The 25,401-nt window shown below is 40.3% G+C and overlaps 2 protein-coding genes across 2 annotated transcripts in view; one reads left to right on the plus strand and one right to left on the minus strand.

Annotated features, from left to right (window-relative positions):
• The window catches only part of LOC114879379, a 167,770-nt gene that overhangs the window by 98,251 nt on the left and 44,118 nt on the right, over positions 1-25,401 (plus strand). The gene's annotated exons all lie outside the window — the stretch shown is intronic.
• LOC123988466 lies at positions 999-1,978 on the minus strand. The gene is made up of 3 exons (XM_046288685.1): positions 1,576-1,978; positions 1,431-1,517; positions 999-1,312 (listed from the first exon to the last, which is right to left on the minus strand). Exons 1-3 carry the CDS (start codon positions 1,915-1,917, stop codon positions 1,229-1,231), a joined length of 513 nt encoding a protein of 170 aa, XP_046144641.1. The 5' UTR covers positions 1,918-1,978; the 3' UTR covers positions 999-1,228.

Here is a 25,401-nt window from a genome sequence, read left to right on the forward strand (position 1 = left end):
CGTTAGTAAAAGTTTCAGTAAAAAAAAGTCAAAAATAAAAAAGTTTTATAGTTGAATTAGTATTAGTCACACCAATACGTTTCGGCTCTTTCCTTTGATCATCAGACCTCTCTCTTTCCACCACTGTCTGTCCTTTTCTACGTTCACGCTTGGCTGCTCGTCGCGTGTAACCCGAAATTCGACACCTCGACTTGATATACATATGCAACGGCTGGGTCCCAATTTTTGTTGCATATATCCAGGTTTTACTGTAGTAACGAATATCTCGGAAACTAAAGCTTTCTGTTAATTATGCATAATGCAAAAGTTGTTCAGAATCATGTCCCCGACAACATATTAAAAGGTCATTGAAATCGTCCAATCTTGACATTAAAAACTTCTTATATTTTGCAATAGCAATGAAAAAATGAAAAATTTTTTTGAATGGGACCAATCGGAAGACATACCCTACAAGATGCAAAAGGTTTCGTTCCGATTGGTCCATTCATCTCGGAGTAATCGGTGAACACACACAAAAAAATAAATAAATAAATAAATAAAAATCCATACTGATCAAATTGAGTAACCTCCTCTTTTCCGAAGTCGGTTAAAAAAGCGAGCTTCTCGAAAAAATCGAAGCTACCCGAATATTCGAGCCCTCGTAAAACTACGATTTACTTGATATTTATAGATGTTAACCAAATGTCCATCACAAGTCGAGGTGCTCCTTAGGTTTATTACTTGCTACGGTCATTAATATGACCCCTCATACCACTGCATGGGTCACTCGAGGGTACATGCGGTAGCTTCGAATGACCATTGGATTTTAGCTCGATTTTTTCGAGTAGCTCGTTTTCTTTCAAACATTTCGTTGATTTCGAGTAGCTCGGAAAATTCAAGCGCTCGACTCGGCTCGACCAACCGATCATTGCTTGATTCGAAATTCGAGCTACTCGAATAAATCGAGTACTCGCACACCTCTAATTAGATTATCTCATAGACTAGATAGCATCCCGTAATCACGTACCTGATTTCATGGTAACGTACAATGTAACTGCTAGATTCCCTTGCTTCGCAATTGTATAGATTTATATGTATAATATATAAGCGAAGGAAAACGTGGCCAAGAAGTGTTACAGGTGTTTGTGCATGGACTCATCAAACGGTGTTTTCCGCAAAACAGCCGAAAGAATCGATAAGAAACACATGTTCCACGCAGAATCGTGTAACTTTGTAAATATTTCTTCGTTCACTCTTGCTTGGCCTCGCATACCATCGAGTTCAATAAGAATTGGAGCAGGATCAAAAGGTACACGATGATGCCACCTACGACCTGTAAGAAAGTTTTGTTCTAATTTAATTGAATGAAGAGGAATTTAAACTAAAGCTTTTGTCCTCAGCTTAGCCCCTTTTACTACATACTGTACAGGGAAAATTTAGGGCAATCTTACTTTTGCAAGAAGCGACGCGTTCATATCGAATATTTTCGCTGAAAACGTAGTGTCACAGTGTAGTAATTGCAGCGAGAAAAGCTCCAGCTGCAATTTAATAGAATTTATAAGCATCTTTTGAAGATTCGATGAATTTATAGCTTACCTCGCGTTTCACCGACAAATCGGTCGCTCCGCTAAGGGCATCGTGAAGAGTAGTACGGATTTCTTTGGCTTTATTAGTCGCCGTTTCACACACCCAAATCATCGTAGCAAATTTAAGAAAATAATATACGATAGCAGGAATATTGGGCCAGTGCCAAAAGTGTAGATTTTTCCAACCTATTTCCGTACCGCTGACCCATACTAAACAGAAGTACAAATTAAAAGTGACAATAGTAAAAGTCGTGACAGTTGTTGCTACGAGTTGCGGGGTAAATATTTTGTTCAGTAATTGTAGAATATCGGTGACCTGCAGCAGTTTCCCCTCTAAATTCTTCAATTTCATCAGCAACGAGGCAGTCCTCTGTTTGTGGCGCAGAAATGTCTTGTCGGTTTTCGAAGTTTATTAAGATCTTCGTTGATTTTCATGAAGCATGCTTTTAAAACGCATGCCGAGTTAATGTAGAACATGTCTATGATGAAGCTCGTCAACATCATGAATAGAATGCTAACATTTATCACTGTTATAAACATGAATCCACTTTTAGAGCAATTAAAGACGTGACTTGAGAGAAATAAAAATACAAAAATATCTTTTGAATGAACGAATATCGCCATGTCGTTGAAGTCCTTTGGTGCGACCATGGAGGACGCCTCAGTGAGCTCCTGAAGAAAGCGCAGTATCGCTTTATGTTGCCCGTACGTTAACAAGAGAGCGCTTCCACACAGGATGGGATACGAAATCTGATACAGTATCCTTGGTAGAGTATAGGATATCAGCGAGATGAACTGAAGTCCATATCCTATATACAATTCCAGGATCACGAACGTGGCCGAAATGATCATTGAATAAATGACACGAATTCTTGAAAAGGTATATCCTGAAGAGGCACATTTGAAAGGAAAAATTCCGAATATATTTGCGATGAACTGACACGGGTACATCAGCGAAACGAGATCCGTGGCATGAAATAGTTTCCATTTCTTGTTCTCCTTTAATTCTGTTTTCTTCCAAGATTCAGACATCGTTCTTTTGCAACTTGGAAAGTTACAGTGGAAAAAATTTGATGTTACTCACGAAAATTGTCTGTCTGGAAGACTAATAGAAAACAACATCGTCATAAAAGTGGACAGACTGCTTATGTTTTCAATAAACTCGAGATACTGATGTTTAATCATGGATGTAGGACGCTTGAACGATACTCTTGGTATTTGAAAATTGCATGATATTAAAAAACAAATTGCAATACGATAATACATAACGTGAATAAATAATTTATTGCATAGTTTGCTTTTAGCATGATTAAAGAAGGTGCTGTAAGTGTATAATTTATTCCAGGCTCTTTGTCAATCGACCATACTTAATTGTGTCTTCAGCATTCAATTAAAAATCATCACATTAGGACTACTTCTCAACAGGGCATTACAAGCAGAGATTGTACCAATAGTAATACATAAGTGGTAATAGAGCACACTATTTGCAAGAAAAAAAAATGAAAATTAAATGTTAAATTCGAATTGCAAATTAAATGAATTTATCTTTGTCAAAATGGTTGCGTCTATCGGGAGACCATTTGCCGTGTCACGTAGAAAGTGTGCAGGATTGAAGAAATAAGCGAATGGCACTTTATTTGGTTTTAGAGTATGGTTCCGACTGACTAACTGACTTCTTTTTTTATAATGAAGTCAGTGGCGGAGAAGGGGTCGGTGAGTTTGATGATTAACAGGGGGGGGGGGTTCGCGAGAATGCGTCTAGTTATGTTCTTATTGTTAGATGAAAAGTCGCGATTTTCGGAAATTTTAATTACTTATAACTTTTAAATGCATTGACCGATTTCGATGAAATTTTCAGTGTACACATAACTTATCTGAATCTACGAAAGATATATTTTAAATTTTCATTATAGACTCAAATAAAAAAGTTGAATAGAAACTACTCACTATTTTTTATCACAATTTCAACAAACTGTAATTTTTTAAAACGATAAAAATACATATTTTAGTGAATTAATTTTTATAGCTTTTCCAAAAACCTCAAGTTATTTAGTCCACTTTTAACCGAGGTATTCTATTTTGAACAGTGGTCACTTATTTCTGCCTATCACTGTATAACGGGTCATCTTAAAATTAAAGATAACTACTGATTTTAGGCGGCCGCCTAAAGGTTGCCGGAATATTATTTTATATGTACTTACACTTGTGATCGAATCAGATTTTCCTAGGGAAAATGGCGGTAGAAAAAAGCAAGAAAAAACAAAATTTTATTCTTTACGATATTAATAAATGATTTTAAAAAAACTTTAATCTGTAATTATTAAATATTCTAAAATTTAGTGTATAACTGAAAAGTATGAATAACAAAATAAATATTTATTCAAACTTTTCTGTGTAGACGTTTATACGTATTGTAAGCGTCTACTAAGTTGAGACTCGAGGTGTGTACAGTGAGTTGCAATGAACTTGTCGCAGTGAAGTTGGCTCCAGATTTACTGACACATTCACGCCGCAGCGTCGGTGAACCGAACTCGCCATCGGCTCACCGACACGGCGTGAATGCGTTAGTGAATTTGTAGGCAACTTCACTGCGACAAGTTCAATGCAACTCAGTGTACACTCAGTCCCATCGAAGCTGTCGCAGGGAAGTTGGCGCGCTAACGATTCACGCCGCAGCGGCGTTAGCGCGCCAACTTCCCTGCGACAACTTCGATGGGACTGAGTGTACATACATAAGTGGTGAGAGACCACACTGTTAATGTTATTTACTTTTCAAAATAATCTAACAATCAAACATCAAAAAACGAACAACGTATAAGCGTCATTTCAACTAATAAATAACTTCATGAATATTGTAGTCTTAATGACATTGTAGAGAGTGGCATTTTTGGCCATTACGCCCCGTAAGCGAGGTAACATAGCCACTACTACAGAGCTTTATGGCCACAATAGTTTTTTATTATAATTTTTAGTATTTATTTAATAGTTAATAATTTAACAAGTAAATTCTAAGACATAAATAATTATAAGAGGTTTTTGTAAATTTTGTAGTCATTGAAACTTTCAACGTCAGAGCGTTCTTTTTGAGGTTAAGATTTCGCTGGATTTCGTACAATCAAATGAAATTAGTGGTCACACTTCCCCGGTCGCAGTGTCCATCACACTTCTAATGTCGTTCTTTTTTAGTTGAAATTAAATAATAGATATGACTTGAAAAATTGATTGGAAGATTGAAAAAAGTATATGACAGCATTACGTTACGTCGTCGTCGCGTTTCTACAACGGTGTAACGTAAAAAAATGACAATTAAGAATGAAAAGAAAGATAATTAAATAATTGGTCTCTTATTGTGCGGTTGAACAGGTATCGCTGCCACCAGTCCTAGTTGCATATGACGTAAACGCCCCAGATAGCACACGATGTCTTAAAGACATCCATTTTACGACCATTTTAGGTCTGAACGTCTTACGACCTTACCTGGACATCTTTACGATATTTTGTCTCGAACGTCGTTAAGACATCTGAAATTCATGTCTTTAAGGCATCTTTACAGGGTACGAAACGAACGTTGTAAAGACATCTGAAATTCATGTCTTTAAGACATCTTTACAGGGTACGAAACGAATGTTGTAAAGACATCTGAAATTCATGTCTTTAAGGCATCTTTATAACGTACGAAACGAACGTATTATTTATTCGAACGCATTGTTAAATGGAACGAATTTCAATGGAATGAATGCTAAATGTATTTATAAGTGTGACTGGTCAGTACCTGTTGTTCAAGTAGCCCTGAAGAATTTTTATATGAATCTAACATAGTTTCATAAGAAGGGTAATATTGAAACGTGTAAACGCGTTTTTTTCTTAATACCATTACGATTCCTAATACAATTTTTAATCATTTGGAAGTGTAGCTGAAGAAATATACAATATTTAACCAATTGCCTTGGCCTCTTAAGATAGAGAAAAGCAGGATTCGCTATGCTTATCCGGCTAGACCCTTTTGGACAATGTTTTGAGGCAGGTCATATGCGTTCTGTCAGCACGTTTCCCCTTCTTAAGGAAAGGTCCTCCAAGTCGGGGTGTTATAAAGAAGACGGTCAGTACAAGTCAGGTCAGTTTCTTGCGAGTCGTTGAAGTTTGTATTTCGCTTTGTGTGTCATGCAGTATTAGCTATTTGCTGTTTGTTGGATTTTGATTATTCAAAAAGAGCGTAAGTAAATAAAGTGATTATTATTTCGTTGTTATTATTTTTTAATATATTTTCATTACTTTCTGAAAATCTTTCATAGAATATTGATTCTTTTAATAATTTAGATTCCGTTTCTGTTTATAATGTTTCCAATGTTGATTTCTGTATAATTGAACATGTACAAATTCTTATTTTAGCTGCTGCTGAAACGGCAAACATTGCCGATAATAAAAGGACAACAGAGGTGTCAATCCAAAATTGGTTAAGAAGAGCTTACGATAGAAAAAATGTTCTTCCGAAACAATTTTGAATGAATACTTTGTATATTTTGAATAAAATATTATTATACTAAAAACGATTGTATTTTAATTAAACAGCATTTATAAGACATCTGTAGGGCATATGTAAGATATCTTTAGGGCATTCATAAGACATCTTTAAAACGTCTGTAAAGCATCTGTCGGATATCGGTACGACATCTTTAAGACATCCCGTTTTCTAACATAGAATGTTAACAGGACGTATTTCAGGCATTCGCAGGACTTTTCAGATATTCGTAAGATATCCTCAATATCTGGAACAGATATCTTTAAGGTATTTTAAGGACGTTTCTGTGACGTTTGTACGACATCTTTAAGACAACCTGTTTTCTAACATGGGATATTTACAGGACGTATTTCAGGCATTTGCAGGATTTTTCAGATATTCGTAAGATATCCTCAATATCTGGAACAGATATCTTTAAGATGTTTTAACGATGTTTCTGTGCTATCTGGGGCGATTCGCACTCCCGTCCTCTACGACTAGAACAATTTTAAATATTAAAACAGTAAACCGTTTACCTTACTATGCGGGTTCGGTGATGCTCTAATCCCATGCGGATCACTCTTTGAAATCGTACAGGGTTGGTAGGCATGGAAATATGACGCATGAAAATGTTTAGTAGTTTGAAAGAACGAAACAGTTTATGTGATGACTGATCGTATAATTCAAAAAAAAGAATAAGTAACAGAAAGATCAGTACAGCAAAATCATAACAATAATATAATAAAATAGTAATGAAGTAACAAAATATTAGTGTAAAACAAAATATATCAAGCAGATGACATAAGAGAATTTTTTATTATCGTACGATTTCTATTCGCAAACGTTAGTAAATTGAGAGATTTGATTCGATTGCTTGGTTTGTTTCTTTAAGTCGATCGATAATGAGACCTTACAAATTAATACATGGATCCATACGACAATGCAGGATAGAATATGGAAAAAATACATGTATTTATACCTCGTTAGAACGAGGGAACGACCTAAATGGAAAGTGTTCCCAAACTAAAGGCCTTATAGATTGCCCTTTTTCCTGTTTTCAAAATCTAAATTGTCGCAATGGAAAAATTAGAAGCAGACAAACTCATCGTAATCAAATTGTTGCCTAGAATCTGGAAAACAAGAAGAATCAAAAGGCTGCTGCACATACACTTGCAGGTATAAAAATCAGCCGGCCAGGAGAATTCGAAAATCCCGTAGAATTTTGTTTCACGAATATATCAGTTACAATTTGTAATCGCTGTAGTAGTGTTGTTTGTATAAAACGTGGTGTCAGGAACATTTATGTTTTAATCATTTTCTAGTCGAGTATCATTATTACAATCATTACACTGAATAAAGTAATAATTTTATTATTTTCAGCTTTTCAGAAAATTGCAGGAGCCAGCGGTCACACCAGCTGTTTTCAGAGCTCCCATATCTTTGTAAACGTGGAACAACTTGGTTTTAGTTGCCAAAAATTTGAAACAATTCGGGTGCAATAGCACCGCCGGCTGATTCTTATACAGTGTGATTCTCTCGCTACGCAAGACAAAAGCCGTGCCGCTCAATCAAACCCTGCTATTTTTGCGGGTAAAGAGACACAGGGACCATATCGCCGGACCCAAGACTGCTCTGTGTGCGTTTATGGCTGAGACGAAGGCAAGAAACGGAACAGTAGGGGTTCTATTGTGCGGCACGGCTTTTGTCATTTTTACCTTACCCAAAACAAAGTTGTTAGGTTCACTGTAATACCGTTACCAGTAAAAACGTAGGAGTTTTATATCTGTTTGATTATATGCATTTAAGGACTAATAAGCTAACTATATTTACAATGTAAAAATGAAAATTCCATTTTATCCGTATTTTGTACCTGCGAGTATACTTTTCATATCGCAATTTGCAGGGAGATAAATACACCAACTTTTGAACGGAAAGATTAACAAAAAGTCCCATTTTTTAATATATTATTTAAACAAATGCGAATTTTTGAAATCCATTTCCATATTTGGATTCCTCATAAAAGAATACATAATCTTGCAATTTACACTATCCCTCTAGCTCTGCTGGTTTCAGAGATATTCGACCAAATATGATTCTCACCCTCTACTTTGGGGGCTATTTTCACCCCCTTAACATGAATGTCGGCAGCTACAAAAAAATATGTACAAATATTTTTTCGAGATCTATATTATACATAAGTTTCATCAAAATCGGAAATTGTCACTTCGGGATGGTCCTTTGTAAGTTTTTCTAACTTTAATTCAAATATTTGGCAAGATTTCAGTTACCAGGGAGATTTACATGAAATTCGTACAATGGTTGTTTATTGCCCTTCACTTCCCATGTTCGAACGATTCTCGAACATTTGTCGTTACTTGGTCGTTATACGCAGTGGTTATCAAACGCTTTCTCCATACCATTTCGTCACTCACAATCAGTCATTCGTACCCATTCGTACCCATTCGTACCTATATCATACATGCATATACATACATTACGCGATCAGGTCCGACTGGCGCATAAATAAGAGAATGATGGTATACAGGTATAAATATGTAAAATCGTGATTGTTTTGCCTTTTGCGTGGTTATGATGGAAAACAAGTTCCAAATGCGTAGCACTGACTAACCACATTTCGACGGTGTTTATGGTACCTCTCATCTAGCAGAACCAAGTTTTTCTATCGCTTGTAACTATGCAGTTCGTTTGAGTGCGATGACGATTTTAAAGAAGGATATAAATACTGATTGAAATAAGGGAATACCGAAATACTGTTAACCGCTGAATTTGCAATACTAAAACCCTTCTTTGTATTCCTCGGCGAGAAATTTTCAAAATTTTGAAAAATAATGTCACTGGGATGTGACAAATCCTCCCTCCTTAAAATCATTGCCATCCTCTGTAATGGGGAGGAACGAGTGCGTTGCGCAGTTTGTGCATGCCTCAATGCGACTCGCCCTTCTACAATTGAAACTACAAAAAGTTGATACACGCGGTCGTGGAAAATCCGTAGGAACATATTCGCGTAATGTCGCGGCTGCTTATAATAGGTCACGTACTGCAGAAGACCGATCGGATTGTCACACCTGATAGGTCGATGTTCGCCAAATAAGTGCAACCACGCACGGCTATTGTCAGCTGTTACGTCCACCTGACGGGTGGTTCTTACTCTGTTACTCTGACCTTTGGATTCTGCCGATTTAAACGCTAAAGCGTACCTTGACCTTCCTTGCGGATAATGAAGGATGCAGGATAGGGCGTTTAGTAATTGTCGATACGTGTATGGGTTTTCAATAATATATATATTCTCGTTTGTCGTTACATACCCTTCGGTGACTTCAGGTGTTGTACGTCACTTGTTCGTTCTTGTATTCACTCACAGCTCATTCACTCGAGAGGTCTCGTTTTACGCTATGTTCGCGGTTCGGACGTTACACTAGACTCGCGGCGCGTGGTTACGACTCGATCTTGGAGATACAAGCGGTTGGTGGTGGTCCTGCACAGCACACGGGTGCACTCCTGGACTTGGTCCAATTATGAATCTGCTTTCTCAGATTGCGGCGATACACTCGTGTTGAACCGTCGGCCGAGCACGTCGTTGATGATCTTCCTGGTTTCGAGTAGCCTTGAACGCGGATCTACTGCGGGTCGCGAACGGACAGAACTACGGTCCTTGCTTTACGCTATCACGGAACTGGCGTACTTGCGTTGCACCGATAACTTATACTCCCAAAAGGGGAGTAGGTCACGCTCTTTGCTTGCGAAAACCTGCAAGCAAAGGGTTTTCGCCATCGCATTCCGCAAGTTCCCTGATTTCGTATCGCGGTCGTCGCTAAGCGAGAAAACGCTGATGGTTTGCGGATTCCAGAGCAAGACCTCTTTGGAATGGCGAAAGACGAAAATGGGTTATAACTAGGGACGTAACACCCCCCACGCTAGACACAAAATGCTCTCGCGAGGGCATTTTGTGTAAGGTGTTTTCGTCGTTCGCCACCCTCATTTGCTCAATCACACATACATTTTCATGCATTCACAGAGTATATATATAATAGTGAAAAATTTTACAATAAAAGGTGGCTGTTCAAAATATAAAAGTAAAAGGTGCCGAAGAGAATACTATGGGGCGCAGCTGTTGAAAATATAAAGAAAAGAAATATGTATATAAAGTGTCGAAGATATGTACAGGTTTTGTGTTGTTGTTCTTATGTATAAAGTGGAAAAATTTGTGCGGGAAGTGGCCACAGGGCACCCCCCCCCCCCCCCCCACGCTAAACATTCGATAATTTTGAAAAGGATGCCGAGAAAAATAAAGAGAATGGAATTGAAGCGCGGTGCACGTGGATACGCTGATTATAGACGTTCCGTTGTAGCTATTATAGAATTGCTGATGTGGTGTTTTCCGTTGCGTCCGTGGCTGTGACTAGTCTCCACGTTGTCCGAAACGTGCGGACTGGGGCTAGTCTCTCAGGATACAAACCGGACCTGTGTCCCAGAGTGGTAACGGAATAGTCGCCTTTGATACGGTTCGCGATCGCGAACTGGATCAAGGTGATGCTTAGAAGCAGGTGCCAGGCGTCCACGGTGACACGGTTGACCTATCTATAAGTCAGCACTGTTAATTAAATTACTGAGTTCCCTAAAATAAATGCTCTTTTGTTCAAGTCGGGTCGAAAGGGGGAGGTTTCCAGGTGTTGTCGAATTTGTTTTCAAAATTTTTCGAATGTGCGAGTTTTAATTTGTTAAGATGTTTTGCAAATTTTCTTCCCTGTTCGTCCCTGAGGATTGCGTTGTTATTTTCACTTATTTCGCAGATTTTGAACGGGCCGATATAATGAGAGTCGAATTTACTAAGACGTGGCTCTTGTAATACATAAACTTGATCGTTGGGCGAGAATTGGACTTCATTACTTTTCTTGTCGTATTGTAATTTTGAACGTTCTTTGCTTTGTTCAAGATTTTTTCTTGCTATTTGCCGTATCTCTTCTAATTTCTGTACTAAATTTTGAATGTATACTGGATAGGTCAGGAGTTCTTCGCGGGTCATAGGAGTGAAGGGGTCTCTTGCTAGCTGGCCGAAAACTACTTCGTAAGGCGAAAAGTTTGTTGCTTCGTGTGTTGATGTGTTATATGAGTACGTTGCGAATGGGAGGAAAATATCCCAGTCATACTTGTTTTCAATGAAATGTTTTAAGTATTCGATGAGTACGTGGTGACTTCGCTCAAGGGAACCGTTAGTTTGAGGCCTGTAACCGGAGGTGGTAACGTGTTCAATATTAAAAGTTTTTGCTATTCCTTTAAGAACTTGATTAATAAACGACGTTCCGCGATCCGTGAGGATTGCCCGTGGCGCGCCGAACATTGCAATAAAGTAACGCGAGAAGGCGTCTGCTACGGTCTCAGCTCGAATATCTGGTAATGGAATAGCCATGCAAAATTTTGAAAGTTGACATTGCAGTGTGAGAATATGACGGTTTCCGCTTGGCGTGAATGGAAGAGGTCCGACTGTGTCTAATGCTATCTTGTCAAATGGTTTTGCTGGGGTATCGGTAATAAGCATTGGTTCACGAGTTTTTATTCTTACTAGTTTCTGCTCCTGACAGCTTTTGCAGGAACGTATGTAATCTTCTGTTTCGATGCATTTTCGGCCATTCGAATCGGTCTCGAATGCGGCGGTAGGTTTTGGTCACTCCCTTGTGACCTCCTATCAGGCTCTCGTGGTAATGACGGATAATATCTTCGCGTTGGTCCTCTGGTAGAGTCTGTACCTCGCCCGTGCAGATTGTGATAGTTATGGGATAGTCATGAAATACTTCATATAAATGCTGTTGGAGCATTGGTATGCTAACTTGAAGCAAGGTTTCTCCGCTTGCCGGAATGCGGAGGTTATCTATGCCTTCTATTTTGGCGCTGAGTTTTAATGCGTGTAATATGTAGGGTAATTGATGTGGTTCGATTGTGTGAAAAAAATGTCTTGCTCCTACAATGCTAAAGATTCGCCTTTCCTCGGCTTGGGTAATAATTACGCGGCCTTCAGTTAGATCTTCGTTGAGTAGGTTTGTCTCTGATAGCATTCCTAGAGCTTTTAAAGTTCTGCAAATAGGGCTGGTGAGAATTTTGTCGGCAGGGATAAAGTGCGCGATATTACCAGGGCCCTCCGTGAGAGGAGCTTTAGAAATTACTATTTTGCAATGAGTTGCCGTTGTTGTTGGGCCGGCGGTGACCTGAAGGTCCGGTGCGTAAATATTATCTATCTCCTTCCATTCGCGAGTGAATTTGGGGGTCCTAAACGTAGACTGCGGTATATCTAGTATTTCTGAAGGAGATGGCAAATCCCATGAAGTGCGTGTTGGTTGTTCGACGGTATCTGTTTGCGTGAGCTCGTGCGAGGATGGTTCATGTTCTGAATCACCTTGATCTGTGGATGGCTGCGTAGGTTCCCGAGTGGAGAGAGGTGACCCCCAAGATACACGTTTTCTTGGTTTTGGGGTACTACTCGCCAATGCCTCATGCTCTTGCTCCGTGGTGACGTTGTCATCCCTCATGGTGGAGTTTGCATTGGGCTCGATTTCTTCCGGTTCTATATTCCCTATGGATTGTGTTTCATCCAGGATCAAGGATGGTGGTTCCTCATAACTTGGCCTAAGTTGGGCCGCACGGCGTGCGCTTACCCGGGTTGCGATGGGTTCTTCCGAAGGCGTTATTGGTAACGCAAAAGGTACCGGATTCCTTGACAAGGCGTCTGCGTTTGCATTTACACGACCCGGTTTGTATATGATTTCATAATTATAATCCTCTAGGAGTATTCGCCATCGGGCTAGACGTGACACCGGGTCTTTAACCGAGAATAGCCATTGTAGGGGGCGATGATCAGTTACTAACGTGAATTTTCTGCCATGGATATATGTTCTGAAATGTTTGACTGCAAAAATGATCGCGAAGCATTCTTTTTCCGTTGTAGAATAATTTTGCTGAGCCGGCGTAAGAGCTAACGATGCGTAGGCGATAGGTGGATCTTCGCCTATTTTGCCCTGACTTAAGACAGCGCCGACAGCGATGTCTGATGCGTCGGTGGTGATAATAAAGGGTTCATCAAAATTCGGATAGCGTAAAACGGGTTCTTTGCACAACGTCTGTCGTAGTTCTTCAAAACTTTTCTGGTGGGCTTCGGTCCATGCAAATGGTTTCTTGGGACTCGTTAATTCTGTCAGAGGTTTGGCCTGTTGTGACAGATCCGGGATGAATCGCCTATAGTAGTTTACCAATCCTAAAAATTGTTTGAGTGTTTTGCGCGTGGTTGGAGTCGGAAAACTTTCTACTGCTCGAATTTTCTCCGGGTTTGGTCTTATTCCCTCGGATGAGATGATATGGCCCAAATAGGTTACCTCCTTTTTCAGGAATTCTACCTTATCTGGTTGTAATGTGAGGTTATTTTCGCGTAGGCGTTGGAATAACGTTTCGAGTCGTGTTTCCATTTCCTCCAAGGTGCGTCCGTAAACTACTATGTCGTCAATGTATACGTACAGGATTTTCCCAATTAATCCCTTTAAAACGAGTTGCATGAGCCTTTGAAAAGTGGCAGGTGCATTTTTCAAACCGAACGGCATGCGCGCGTATTCGTAATGTCCATCCGGAGTTGAGAATGCCGTTTTCTCCTGATCCTCCGGGGCCATGCGTATTTGATGAAATCCGTTTGCCAAGTCAAACACAGCGAAATATTTCACACCTTCTAACCGGTCGAAAATATCTGAAATGCGGGGAATCGGGAAACGGTCGTCGATTGTTTTCGCGTTTAATTTACGGAAGTCTACGACCATTCTCCAGCGCACATTTCCTTTCGAATCTGGTTTTTTCGGAACTAGCCAGAGGGGCGAATTGTATGGTGAGTTCGAGGGAACTATTACTCCCAAATCCTCTAAATTTTGAATTTGCTTCGATATTTCTTTCTCCTGGTCAACGCTGAAGGGATACTGTCGCGTGAATACCGGAGTTTTGTCGTCCACAGGGATGTTGTGAACGATTGTTTTCGTATCTCCCAGGGGATCGCCGGGAATAAAAAATCTATCCGCGTAACGTGTTACGATACTTTCAACCATGCGTCGCGGTTTGTCTTCTAAGTGATCTAATTTTAACGCTTTGTTAATTTTATGGATTCTTTCAATGTCGGAGTGTTGCGTGACGACATAGTCTCCTAGGTCTTCGCCTTGAAATTCCAGCTGTTCGTCTGTCAGCGGTGTCAGCGGTCTAGGTGGGTCAGTAATGTCGGTCACGTTGCGCGTTTCGTCACTGGACTCCTGCGGATTCTGCTGGGTCAGCCGTTCGACGGCGCGGTCCGCGTCTTCGTCGTTATCGTCGGTGCAATCGGCTGACGCAATTTTCGTACATTCCTGTTCACCGAGGAGCGCTCGTGGGGCTTCCTGGTTGCGTTGAGAAGATGTCAGCGTTTCTTTTATCTCCCGTGAGTTCGAGAATCCGATAGGATGAATCGGCCGTTTGCTCGTTACTAGGGTTCTATGATGAAAAGAAATTTCGCTTTCTTCTTGTAGGAGGTACGGGCTACCTAATAATCCTATAACTCCGTCAGGGAAATCCGGGTTGTCGACGACATAGTAGAGGGTTTGGCTTTCGTTTATTTTGATGCTTATGATACCGGCAGCAATGATGTATCCTTGCAGTCCTTTTACGCTGACGCTCTCGCATTTAATGATCGGCGCGTCTGTCCGTAGCGCGTTTGACTTAATCAAGTTCAACATCGAGCCGGTGTCTATTATAAATTCTCCGTTTCCCTTCCTTAGTTCCTTTGAGCGGATCTTGATTCGCGGCGAAGGAGCCTGTAAGAGTCCTGGGGACTCGCTTGGGGCTGGTCGTGATCGCGGCGAGGCGTAAAAGCTGCGCCCGCTCGATGGTCCGCGGGTAAACGGGCGCGATTGAAGTTTAAATTTTCCCTTTCTGGCGTACTATTTCGCGACTGTCTGTTATCTAGTCTCGGCGGAGGATCGCGCCCACGTTCAGGATAGCTTTTTCCTAGTGGTCGGCGTGGTCCTTGGCGCCGATTAGGTCCGCGTGAATAATTATTTGAATAGTTTGTTGGACCTGAATATTGAGTTCCGTGTGCGTTATGGTAATTATGGTGATTATGGTAATATGGACCTTGGGGTGGTGCCCTTTGAGCGTGGCCGCACCCGCAGAAACAAGACGGCTGCGGGGGATGTATGGTGCACAGCCGTGTGGGCATCCGGACCCGCACGGTGGAGTTGCGTACCGAGATTGGCACGTGTTTGCCGGAGGGGCCGCGGGCTGAACCGTGTTCGCATAGCAAGAGCCACATGGATGGCTAGGGTATTCTGGTTGTACCTGCGGTGGCGGTTCTCGCCATTCAGACCAGGTTCGATTGTAGTCGTATGGTGAAGGAGGGGTTGCTGGTAAAGGATGAACGTGAGAATTTGCCGGAGGGGCCAATTTTTTCATTTTTGCATCATTCTTATCTATTAAAAGAGCCTCGTCCATGATACCGGTGAGCGTTGTTTTTCTTGCGGTCATTACAGCCTGAGCTAATTTTGCTGGCAAGCCTCGGATGAAGGCTCGCCCTGCTAAGATGTCAAATTTTTCGGGGTCAAAGTTTTTGCCCTTTTCGTCGCGACCGCCAGTAAAAAGGACATTCAACCTCGAGTTGCCCGATGGTGGGTGTACCTGCAAGACTTTGATTTTGAGATATTTTACTGTCCGGGTGCGTTGGTATCTCATGTAGCGTATCGTATCACCGTTCCGATCCCTTTTGAATAGGCAGACGTTGCCTCGTTGCATGCAACGGCATGCTGCGGCGCGGACAACATTTCTTCGTTTCTTGATATAAACGGTTAGGCAATAGGACTGGGCCACTACAGGCGAGGAGTTTCGTTTTGCTGCGTGGCGTTCCAAAGGAACGGAAGCAACGGATCCATCCGAAAAATTTGTCGATTCTTTGCTGTTGCATCGAAGGAAAGGTTCATGCGTTGGCACTTGACATAGCGTTTCGTGCCGTCACTTGGGTTTCAATTTATTTGAAATCTTGCGGTATTATTGGATTCATTTCAAAGCGATGAAATTATTTATGAATTTAATCTAATTTAATTTAGACAAATTTATCGTCTAAATATATTTAAACAGATCAATTACCTTCGGTGCTACGCTGTACATAAAGAGCAATGTTAATAATCACCTGTGTGATTATTGAAAAAGGACAATGTTAATTTTCCAGAGATTTTTCCGTTGCCGAGTATCGAAAGTTCTATTGGTCTGTGATACGGAGGCGAAGGAACGGGCCGATCCGAAAATTGTCGGTTTCTTGTCGTTCAAAGGATTGGTTCGGAAACCACTTGAAACGTAAAAACAACATACCCAGGCGAAGGCCCGAAATGCTATGTCAAGTGGAAACATGACACTTGAGGCACGAGATAATATGATTTGGAATTGGATACATCAAGTGAGATAATACTAATGCAACGACTGAACTTTGTTATTTTTCATTTTTTTCTTAAAAAACTGTTACCAAGATATTTGTGACGTTTTTCTGATTAAAATGATACCAAACACGATATGGTTGGATAATTACACTAAAGAAACAGCATGCAGCAAATCGAAACTTCTCGCCTATAGGAGTTTATTTCAAGACACGAAGAACTATTGTCCGAGCCGTAGCACGCCGTGGTATGCAACGAGGCAACGTCTGCCTATTCAAAAGGGTTCGGAACGGTGATACGATACGGGCGTTTGATACTGGTGGATACCCGGCTTTACACGGTTTCCTCGCCGAGCGGCTCGGTTCGGCTTAGGGGGATCCCCCCAAGTGGAGGGGATAGCGATGTTGCATATATCCAGACAAACTTTTGTTGCATATATCCAGGTTTTACTGTATAACGTTATGTATAACGCAGAAACATGTACAGTGAGTTGCAATGAACTTGAGTGACGCTGAGACGTTGTACGCATGCTCGAAAACAAGACAGAAAAATATTGTGTGTACTCTTACAATGATAGTATAGTAAAACCCTTATTAAGGGACACTTTTTAAGGGATACATAAAAACTAATTACGTCATCATTGTGGGTGCTTCGACTACTTTTTCTTTGATTACTTTCTTTGTAAAAATTTACCGCGCATGTCTATCTCTTACGATTTAGAACTGTGCAAGGGTCAACGTTTCCATAAGATAATAGCGGATCCTGCGCAACAAATTGTCTAACAAATCAAATTGATGCATTTTTGAGAGGTTTTGCCCGAGTAGTAGTTTCGAAATTAAGGGGGGAGGCTCGCGATAGCGTATACGGGTTACAATTCGACTCAGTAACTGAATTAATTCAACACCTTAAACGCCGGTTTACATCCGGAATAACATACAACGACTATTATTATAAACTTGCTAGCATTCGCATAAGACGTGATGAGTCGGTTTACGCCTTCTACGACCGCATTAAAGCTTTGTTAATAGAAATTGAAGATGTTTTAAGAACTGAGTATCAGGGACGAGTCATGGACATGTTAGAAACCTGTATTAGCGACAGCCCTTAACGCATTTATCCGCGGACTCCCCGACGAATTAGCAAGGGCCGTAGAAGCGCGAGACCCGCGAGAATTGGAACAGGCTTTGGAGGTAGCACTTAGGCTTGAAGCACGATCGCGAGACCGACCTATTCCGCCGTATGAATTGTACAGACCGGCTTATGATCCTGACTACCGTCGAGAAAACAGAGACTGCGAATACCGATCGCGTTACAACAATAGTCCGAATAGGTATTTTGATCATTCATACTCTCGTCACGATACATATTCACCTAGTAGACAGTCGGGACCATCACACCGTTACACAGCACTTTACAATAGAACACCAAGTCCAGTGAGAACACTCCAATCAGCACTAGACCAATCACAACCTATACAACTGCCTATACAACCATACCATTACTACCCACAGTACGCACCACCGTATTGTCCATATCCTCATTACACATATGAATATCCATATACAGGAACCCATCCATACACAGTCCTGGCATACTTTGATAATAGACATTTTCAGATGGTTTACAGACCGTTCATCGAATACCAATTCATGGAATGACAATTCACCGAATGGACATTTCACCGTATACCGATTCACCAAATGCCTTTCCATCGAACGCACATTTCATCGAATGAGACAATTCATCGAATGTTTTTGATCTTATTTTATGTTTTTGAGTCTACTTGCCTTTTTTTGTTTTGATTTTATTTTACATTTACAATTTGTTTCTATTTTTTTATTGTTCTTTTCTTTTATTGCTTCTTCATAAATTAACTTATTTTATATGTTTTTACTTTGCCTATAACAAGCCTGGGCATTCCGCGGATCCTTCGGAAAATAAAATATAAAACATCCCTCAAGCGACCGAAATTGCAATAACCAAAGTTAATTCGATATTACATGTACTAGTGGAACGCCCCGTGCTATGCACGGGGAATTAATCAGTTATAGTATAAATCAGTTAAAATATAAATTTGACTTTGCCCACCATCCACCCCAAGCTCCAATTCCATGATATTAAACCAAACGAAACTTTTAATTAAAAACTTCGTTGTAAACTACATTGTGTTTTAAAAATGCATCAATTTGATTTGTTGGAAAATTTGTTGCACACGATCCGCGATTATCTCATGAAAACCTTGACCCCCTGCGCAGTCCTAACCCGTAAGAGATAGACATGCGCAGTAAATTTTTACAGAGAAAGTAATCAAAGAAAAAGCAGCTGCAGCACTCTCAATGATGACGTAATTAGATTTTATGTATCTCTTAAAAAGTGTCCCTCACTTTCAAAAATGCGTCAATTTGATTTGTTAGACAATTTGTTGCGCAGGATCCGCTATTATCTTATGAAAACGTTGACCCTTGCACAGTTCTAAATCGTAAGAGATAGACATGCGCGGTAAATTTTTACAAAGAAAGTAATCAAAGAAAAAGTAGTCGAAGCACCCACAATGATGACGTAATTAGTTTTTATGTATCCCTTAAAAAGTGTCCCTTAATAAGGGTTTTACTATACTATCATTGTAAGAGTACACACAATATTTTTCTGTCTTGTTTTCGAGCATGCGTACAACGTCTCAGCGTCACTCAAGTTCATTGCAACTCACTGTACATGTTTCTGCGTTATACATAACGTTATACAGTAAAACCTGGATATATGCAACCAAAGTTTGTCTGGATATATGCAACATCGCTATCCCCTCCACTTGGGGGGATCCCCCTAAGCCGAACCGAGCCGCTCGGCGAGGAAACCGTGTAATATGATCCGACCGTTATATCGATGTGACTAATAATAATTGAACGATAAAACTTTTTTATTTTTAACTTTTTCTTAATGAAACTTTTACTAATGCATTTGTGAGATTTTTCTGATTAAAATGGTACCAAACACGATATGATTTGGCTACATATGTATAAGGCAGGCCGTATACCAAAGATACATGAAACACGCAACATGCAACATGCAACACGTCGCATGTTGTGTACGAACGTAGAATAGGTAACGCGGCACGGTACAAACGATTTGTACGGACGCAGAATCGACACCTCGCTTGGATATATGCAACATTAAATGCCCAGAATCGACACCTCGCTTGGATATTTGCAACGTTTAAATGCCCAGAATCGACACCTCGCTTGCATATATGCAACGTTTAACACGTTCGTGACGAGGTGTACCACCGGTGGTACATCCTTGTCTGTCCCATGGGACGGGATGAGCCACCGGTGGTACATACACAATGGTTTCATCGGACGGGCTATACCACCGTTGTTGTATGAACTATTATCGCGTCATAGCATTTAAATAACTGATTACTGTAGTTAACAAATTTTTGAAACCCCCGTCCCATGGCGGGGACACGAGATTCAGGCCCCGTCGCGAACGTGTAAAGGTGGGTACAGACATGCAACAGAACACAGGAACGTATCTCCGTCGCGCAACACACTGTGCAACATTTGTCGTTGCGCGACGATGTTACGTTGTGGACGTACACAGAATCTCGTGGCGTATCATCAGCGCGTAGCATTATGCCGTCCCATCAGTTCATGGTTTGTGTGCACGTCCGAACTTGCATAGATGGGATGTACCGTGAATGCGTAACATTTCTTTGATGAGACGGTGAAAAACCGACAATTGATGGGACGTTGCGATGTTACGATGTTACGCTGATACGCTGTTACGGTGTGGCGTCCACACTTGATACACGACGGAGTTACGTTACTGTGTTCTGTTGCATGTCTGTACCCACCTTTAAATGCCCAGAATCGACACCTCGCTTGGATATATCCAACGTTTGAAACCCGAGTCGACGCCGCAACCGGTTTTCGTTTCCAATCCTCCTTTGCTTTTCGCCAACTTTTAACATCAATTTTAGCAAGTAATTATAATTCAAACTATATCGTGTTTGGTATCATTTTAATCAGAAAAATTTCACCAATGCGATAGTAAAAGTTTCAGTAAAGAAAAGTCAAAAATAAAAAAGTTTTATAGTTGAATTAGTAATAGTCACACCGATACGTTTCGGCTCTTTCCTTTGATCATCGGACCTCTCTCTTTCCACCACTGTCTGTCCTTTTCTACGTTCACGCTTGGCTGCTCGTCGCGTGTAACCCGCGATTCGACACCTCGACTGGATATATGCAACGCCTGGGTCCCAATATTTGTTGCATATGTATATCCAAGTTTTACTGTACATAATATGTTTTATTAATAGCTGTGGAATACTGGTATAAATGAAATAGAAATTATTTTATACTTTTTAGTGCGTTTCAAAGTCGGATTTTTTTTTTTGTTAAAAATTATTTTATATTAAATTTATCTCCGCGCCGATATCGATAAGAAAATGCGCGGTACCCGAACAGAAATCTTTGAATGGCAGTTTAAGTATTGGCGTATCTCGTTTTGTTTCTATTGATAATACGTGTTTTGTTAAAATTTTACTTTGCTCTGACGCTCGCCGTCAACGGCTCGTGTTTGAATTTAAAGAATCTTGTGTATTAGAAGACGGCGATCTTGGTCTTAAACACGATGGCCTTTCTATTGGCTCACGCAAAGGTGGTGTACACCGCATATCTTCGCGCGCTCCTATAGAGGTTACCGGTATCTGAAAAGGTATCCAGTCAATTCACCGAATGCTGATTCATCGAATACCAGTTAATCGAAGGGACAATTCACCGACTGAAACAATTCACCGAAAACAATTCCCCGAATTGACAGTTCATCGAAAATTGATAATACGCTTATGATACTCCTCATCACATTATATAAATTGTATCTGGTCATGACCTAAATATAACCTAACCGAACTTAGCTCTTCCGGTGTGTACTCCTAAGAGGTACAGGTATATCATCATATTATAACGCAGAAACATGTCCGTCAGTGACGCTGAGACGTTGTACGCATGCTCGAAAACAAGGCAGAAAAATATTATATGTGCACTCTTACAATGATAGTATAGTAAAACCCTTATTAAGGGACACTTTTTAAGGGATACATAAAAACTAATTACGTCATCATTGTGGGTGCTTCGACTACTTTTGCTTTGATTACTTTCTTTGTAAAAATTTACTGCGCATGTCTATCTCTTACGATTTAGAGCTGTGTAAGGGTCAACGTTTCCATAAGATAATAGCGGATCCTGCGCAACAAATTGTCTAACAAATCAAATTGATGCATTTTTGAAAGTGAGGGACACTTTTTAAAGGATACATAAAAACTAATTACGTCATATTTGAAACTGCTGCAGCTGCTTTTTCTTTGATTACTTTCTCTGTAAAAATTTACTGCGCATGTCTATCTCTTACGGTTTAGGACTGCGGAGGGGGTCAAGGTTTTCATGAGATAATCGCGGATCCTGCGCAACAAATTTTCCAACAAATCAAATTGATGCATTTTTACAACACAATGTAGTTTACAACGAAGTTTTTAATTAAAAGTTTCGTTTGGTTTAATATCATGGAATTGGAGCTTGGGGTGGATGGTGGGCAAAGTCAAATTTATATTTTAACTGATTTATACTATAACTGATTAATTCCCCGTGCATAGCACGGGGCGTTCCACTAGTACATGTAATATCGAATTAACTTTGGTTATTGCAATTTCGGTCGCTTGAGGGATGTTTTATATTTTATTTTCCGAAGGATCCGCGGAATGCCCAGGCTTGTTATAGGCAAAGTAAAAACATATAAAATAAGTTAATTTATGAAGAAGCAATAAAAGAAAAGAACAATAAAAAAATAGAAACAAATTGTAAATGTAAAATAAAATCAAAACAAAAAAAGGCAAGTAGACTCAAAAACATAAAATAAGATCAAAAACATTCGATGAATTGTCTCATTCGATGAAATTCGATGGAAAGGCATTTGGTGAATCGGTATACGGTGAAATGTCCATTCGGTGAATTGTCATTCCATGAATTGGTATTCGATAAACGGTCCGTAAACCATCTGAAAATGTCTATTATCAAAGTATGCCAGGACTGTGTATGGATGGGTTCCTGTATATGGATATTCATATGTGTAATGAGGATATGGACAATACGGTGGTGCGTACTGTGGGTAGTAATGGTATGGTTGTATAGGCAGTTGTATAGGTTGTGATTGGTCTAGTGCTGATTGGAGTGTTCTCACTGGACTTGGTGTTCTATTGTAAAGTGCTGTGTAACGGTGTGATGGTCCCGACTGTCTACTAGGTGAATATGTATCGTGACGAGAGTATGAATGATCAAAATACCTATTCGGACTATTGTTGTAACGCGATCGGTATTCGCAGTCTCTGTTTTCTCGACGGTAGTCAGGATCATAAGCCGGTCTGTACAATTCATACGGCGGAATAGGTCGGTCTCGCGATCGTGCTTCAAGCCTAAGTGCTACCTCCAAAGCCTGTTCCAATTTTCGCGGGTCTCGCGCTTCTACGGCCCTTGCTAATTCGTCGGGGAGTCCGCGGATAAATGCGTTGAGGGCTGTCGCTAATACAGGTTCTAACATGTCCATGACTCGTCCCCGATACTCAGTTCTTAAAACATCTTCAATTTCTATTAACAAAGCTTTAATGCGGTCGTAGAAGGCGTAAACCGACTCATCACGTCTTATGCGAATGCTAGCAAGTTTATAATAATAGTCGTTGTATGTTCTTCCGGACGTAAACCGGCGTTTAAGGTGTTGAGTTACTGAGTCGAATTGTAACCCGTATACGCTATCGCGAGCCTCCCCCCTTAATTTCGAAACTACTACTCGGGCAAAACCTCTCCTGGCTGAAACAGGTAGGCATTTCTCGTTAGACTGTAGTTCTGTGATGAAGTCTTTTAACGATATATTAGTCCCGTCGAAATACGGTATATGTAGAGCGGCTTGCTGTATGGCGAAACTCTCGATTACCGAAGCAGTTAATAATGAATCGTTTTCAGTGGCACTCACGCTAGGAGCTGCGTCGTACGGCATGTGAGACATATTGAAAAATTATAACACTGTACCAATATAAACAAAAAAATACATAATATATATATGAGAAAATTCTGAAAACAATAAATGCACATAAATTCAAAATAATATTTCAAACAAAATAAATCATTCAATAAACCAAATAAATGAATAGCAAGAATAAATAATAATATACTCACGAACAAATAATATTTAAATAATGAATAATATGATAATAGAAAATAATAGTGAAAAATAAGATATATAAATAAATAAATACAAAATTAAACGAATAAATATATGAATAAGTAAATGTAAATTACAATGACAATAATAAACCAATTAACACAATAAAATATAGCACAAATATAATATCAAATTACACATATATAATATCATGAAATTTTAATTTATTTGTTGGCATGTATGCACGGCAAAGTGTGGCAAAAGGGGTATCTAATAATTGCTTGTCGGAACCACGAATAGCCTTGATCGTGGATCGAATACCAATGTCTGTGTTTCGATACTTTGAAAAATTAATATTTTTCCGCCGTCGCGGATCGACAGCGAGGCGTTGATATTCCCGAAAAAGAAAATATTTCAAAAGAAAAATTACCTTACACAATGAAATAACATGCAATAACAATGGGATAGTTCCGAGACCGGAGGTCTTCTAGATCGCCCCTTTTTCCTGCTCCAATCAAGATTGCAGTCATAAAAGAGAGAAATAGACAACTCACCGCATACAATTAATTATTAATATATATAAACGATTTGCGCTTGCTGTCTGTTTTTGTCTGTTTGGTCTAAAATCTGGAGATAAGGAGAAATGAACCTTCTGCTGCACACGCACTTGTCGTGCGATCACGAGTTATTGTATTATTATATACGGATTAAAACGAGCTAAACGAATGTTAAACGCGAACGGAATAATTATACGAATTGACGAATCATACGCGAACGGAGAATTTAACTATACGCGAACAAAGAAAAATCTGTTTCAAAATCGTCACGCACCTTGCGATTGTTCGACGAAGAGTGAAATTTCGGGAGCGCGAGCCGGACCTTAAGAGTCTCGGCCCGCGATCGGTGTCCTGCGTGGGGACATCCTTTGCTAATCTGGGTACGTGACTGACGTGAGCATGGCTCACCCCGTGATTGGTTGACGGTGAGGTGCTATACGGACTTCCTTCTCCTTGTCTTCTTATTCTCGCTCGCTATCGCTGGTGTTGTCTATTCTTTCTACAGGGTGATTCTCTCGCAGCGCAACACAATAGCCGTCCCGCACAATGGAACCCTGTTGTGTTTGCGGGCAAAAAGACCCAGGAGGTCAAGTCGCCAAACCCAAGTCTTGGGTCCTCGACTTGACCTCCTGGGTCTTTTTACCCGCAAACATAGCAGGGTTCCATTGTGCGGGGCGGCTATTGTGTTGCGCTCCGAGAGAATCACACTGTATTAGCCCAACGGTTTTTCTACGCAGCTAAGAATTCCGTGGAATGTTCCAAGTTTGAATTTATTTATTTATACAGACTTTGTAGAATTCGGCTGTACTTTCGAAAAGCTCCCATCGTCAAATCGATGAGCTACCTAACTTAAAATGTTTCCTATCGTGCATAGAGAACGTTGGAAGTGGTCACACGTTGTACAAGTGTAGAAATTTTGTGCTATTTTTAAAAATATGTTGCAGTTACGGCTACGGCAATAAGTCTATAACGCTAGATCCGAGGCCCTTGAGAAGCCAGGCCTGATCGGACACTTACAGGATTGCCTCGTAATAAGCAACACGCTCGGGTCTGGCCTGTTGCTTATTATGGATCAGGTAGGCTATTCGGCTCGACTTTGTTTTCGAAACGGGACGATAGAGAACATGAGAAACGAGTGA

This window comes from Osmia bicornis, chromosome 14, assembly GCF_907164935.1.
Source record: "Osmia bicornis bicornis chromosome 14, iOsmBic2.1, whole genome shotgun sequence".
Classification (NCBI taxonomy): domain Eukaryota; kingdom Metazoa; phylum Arthropoda; class Insecta; order Hymenoptera; family Megachilidae; genus Osmia; species Osmia bicornis.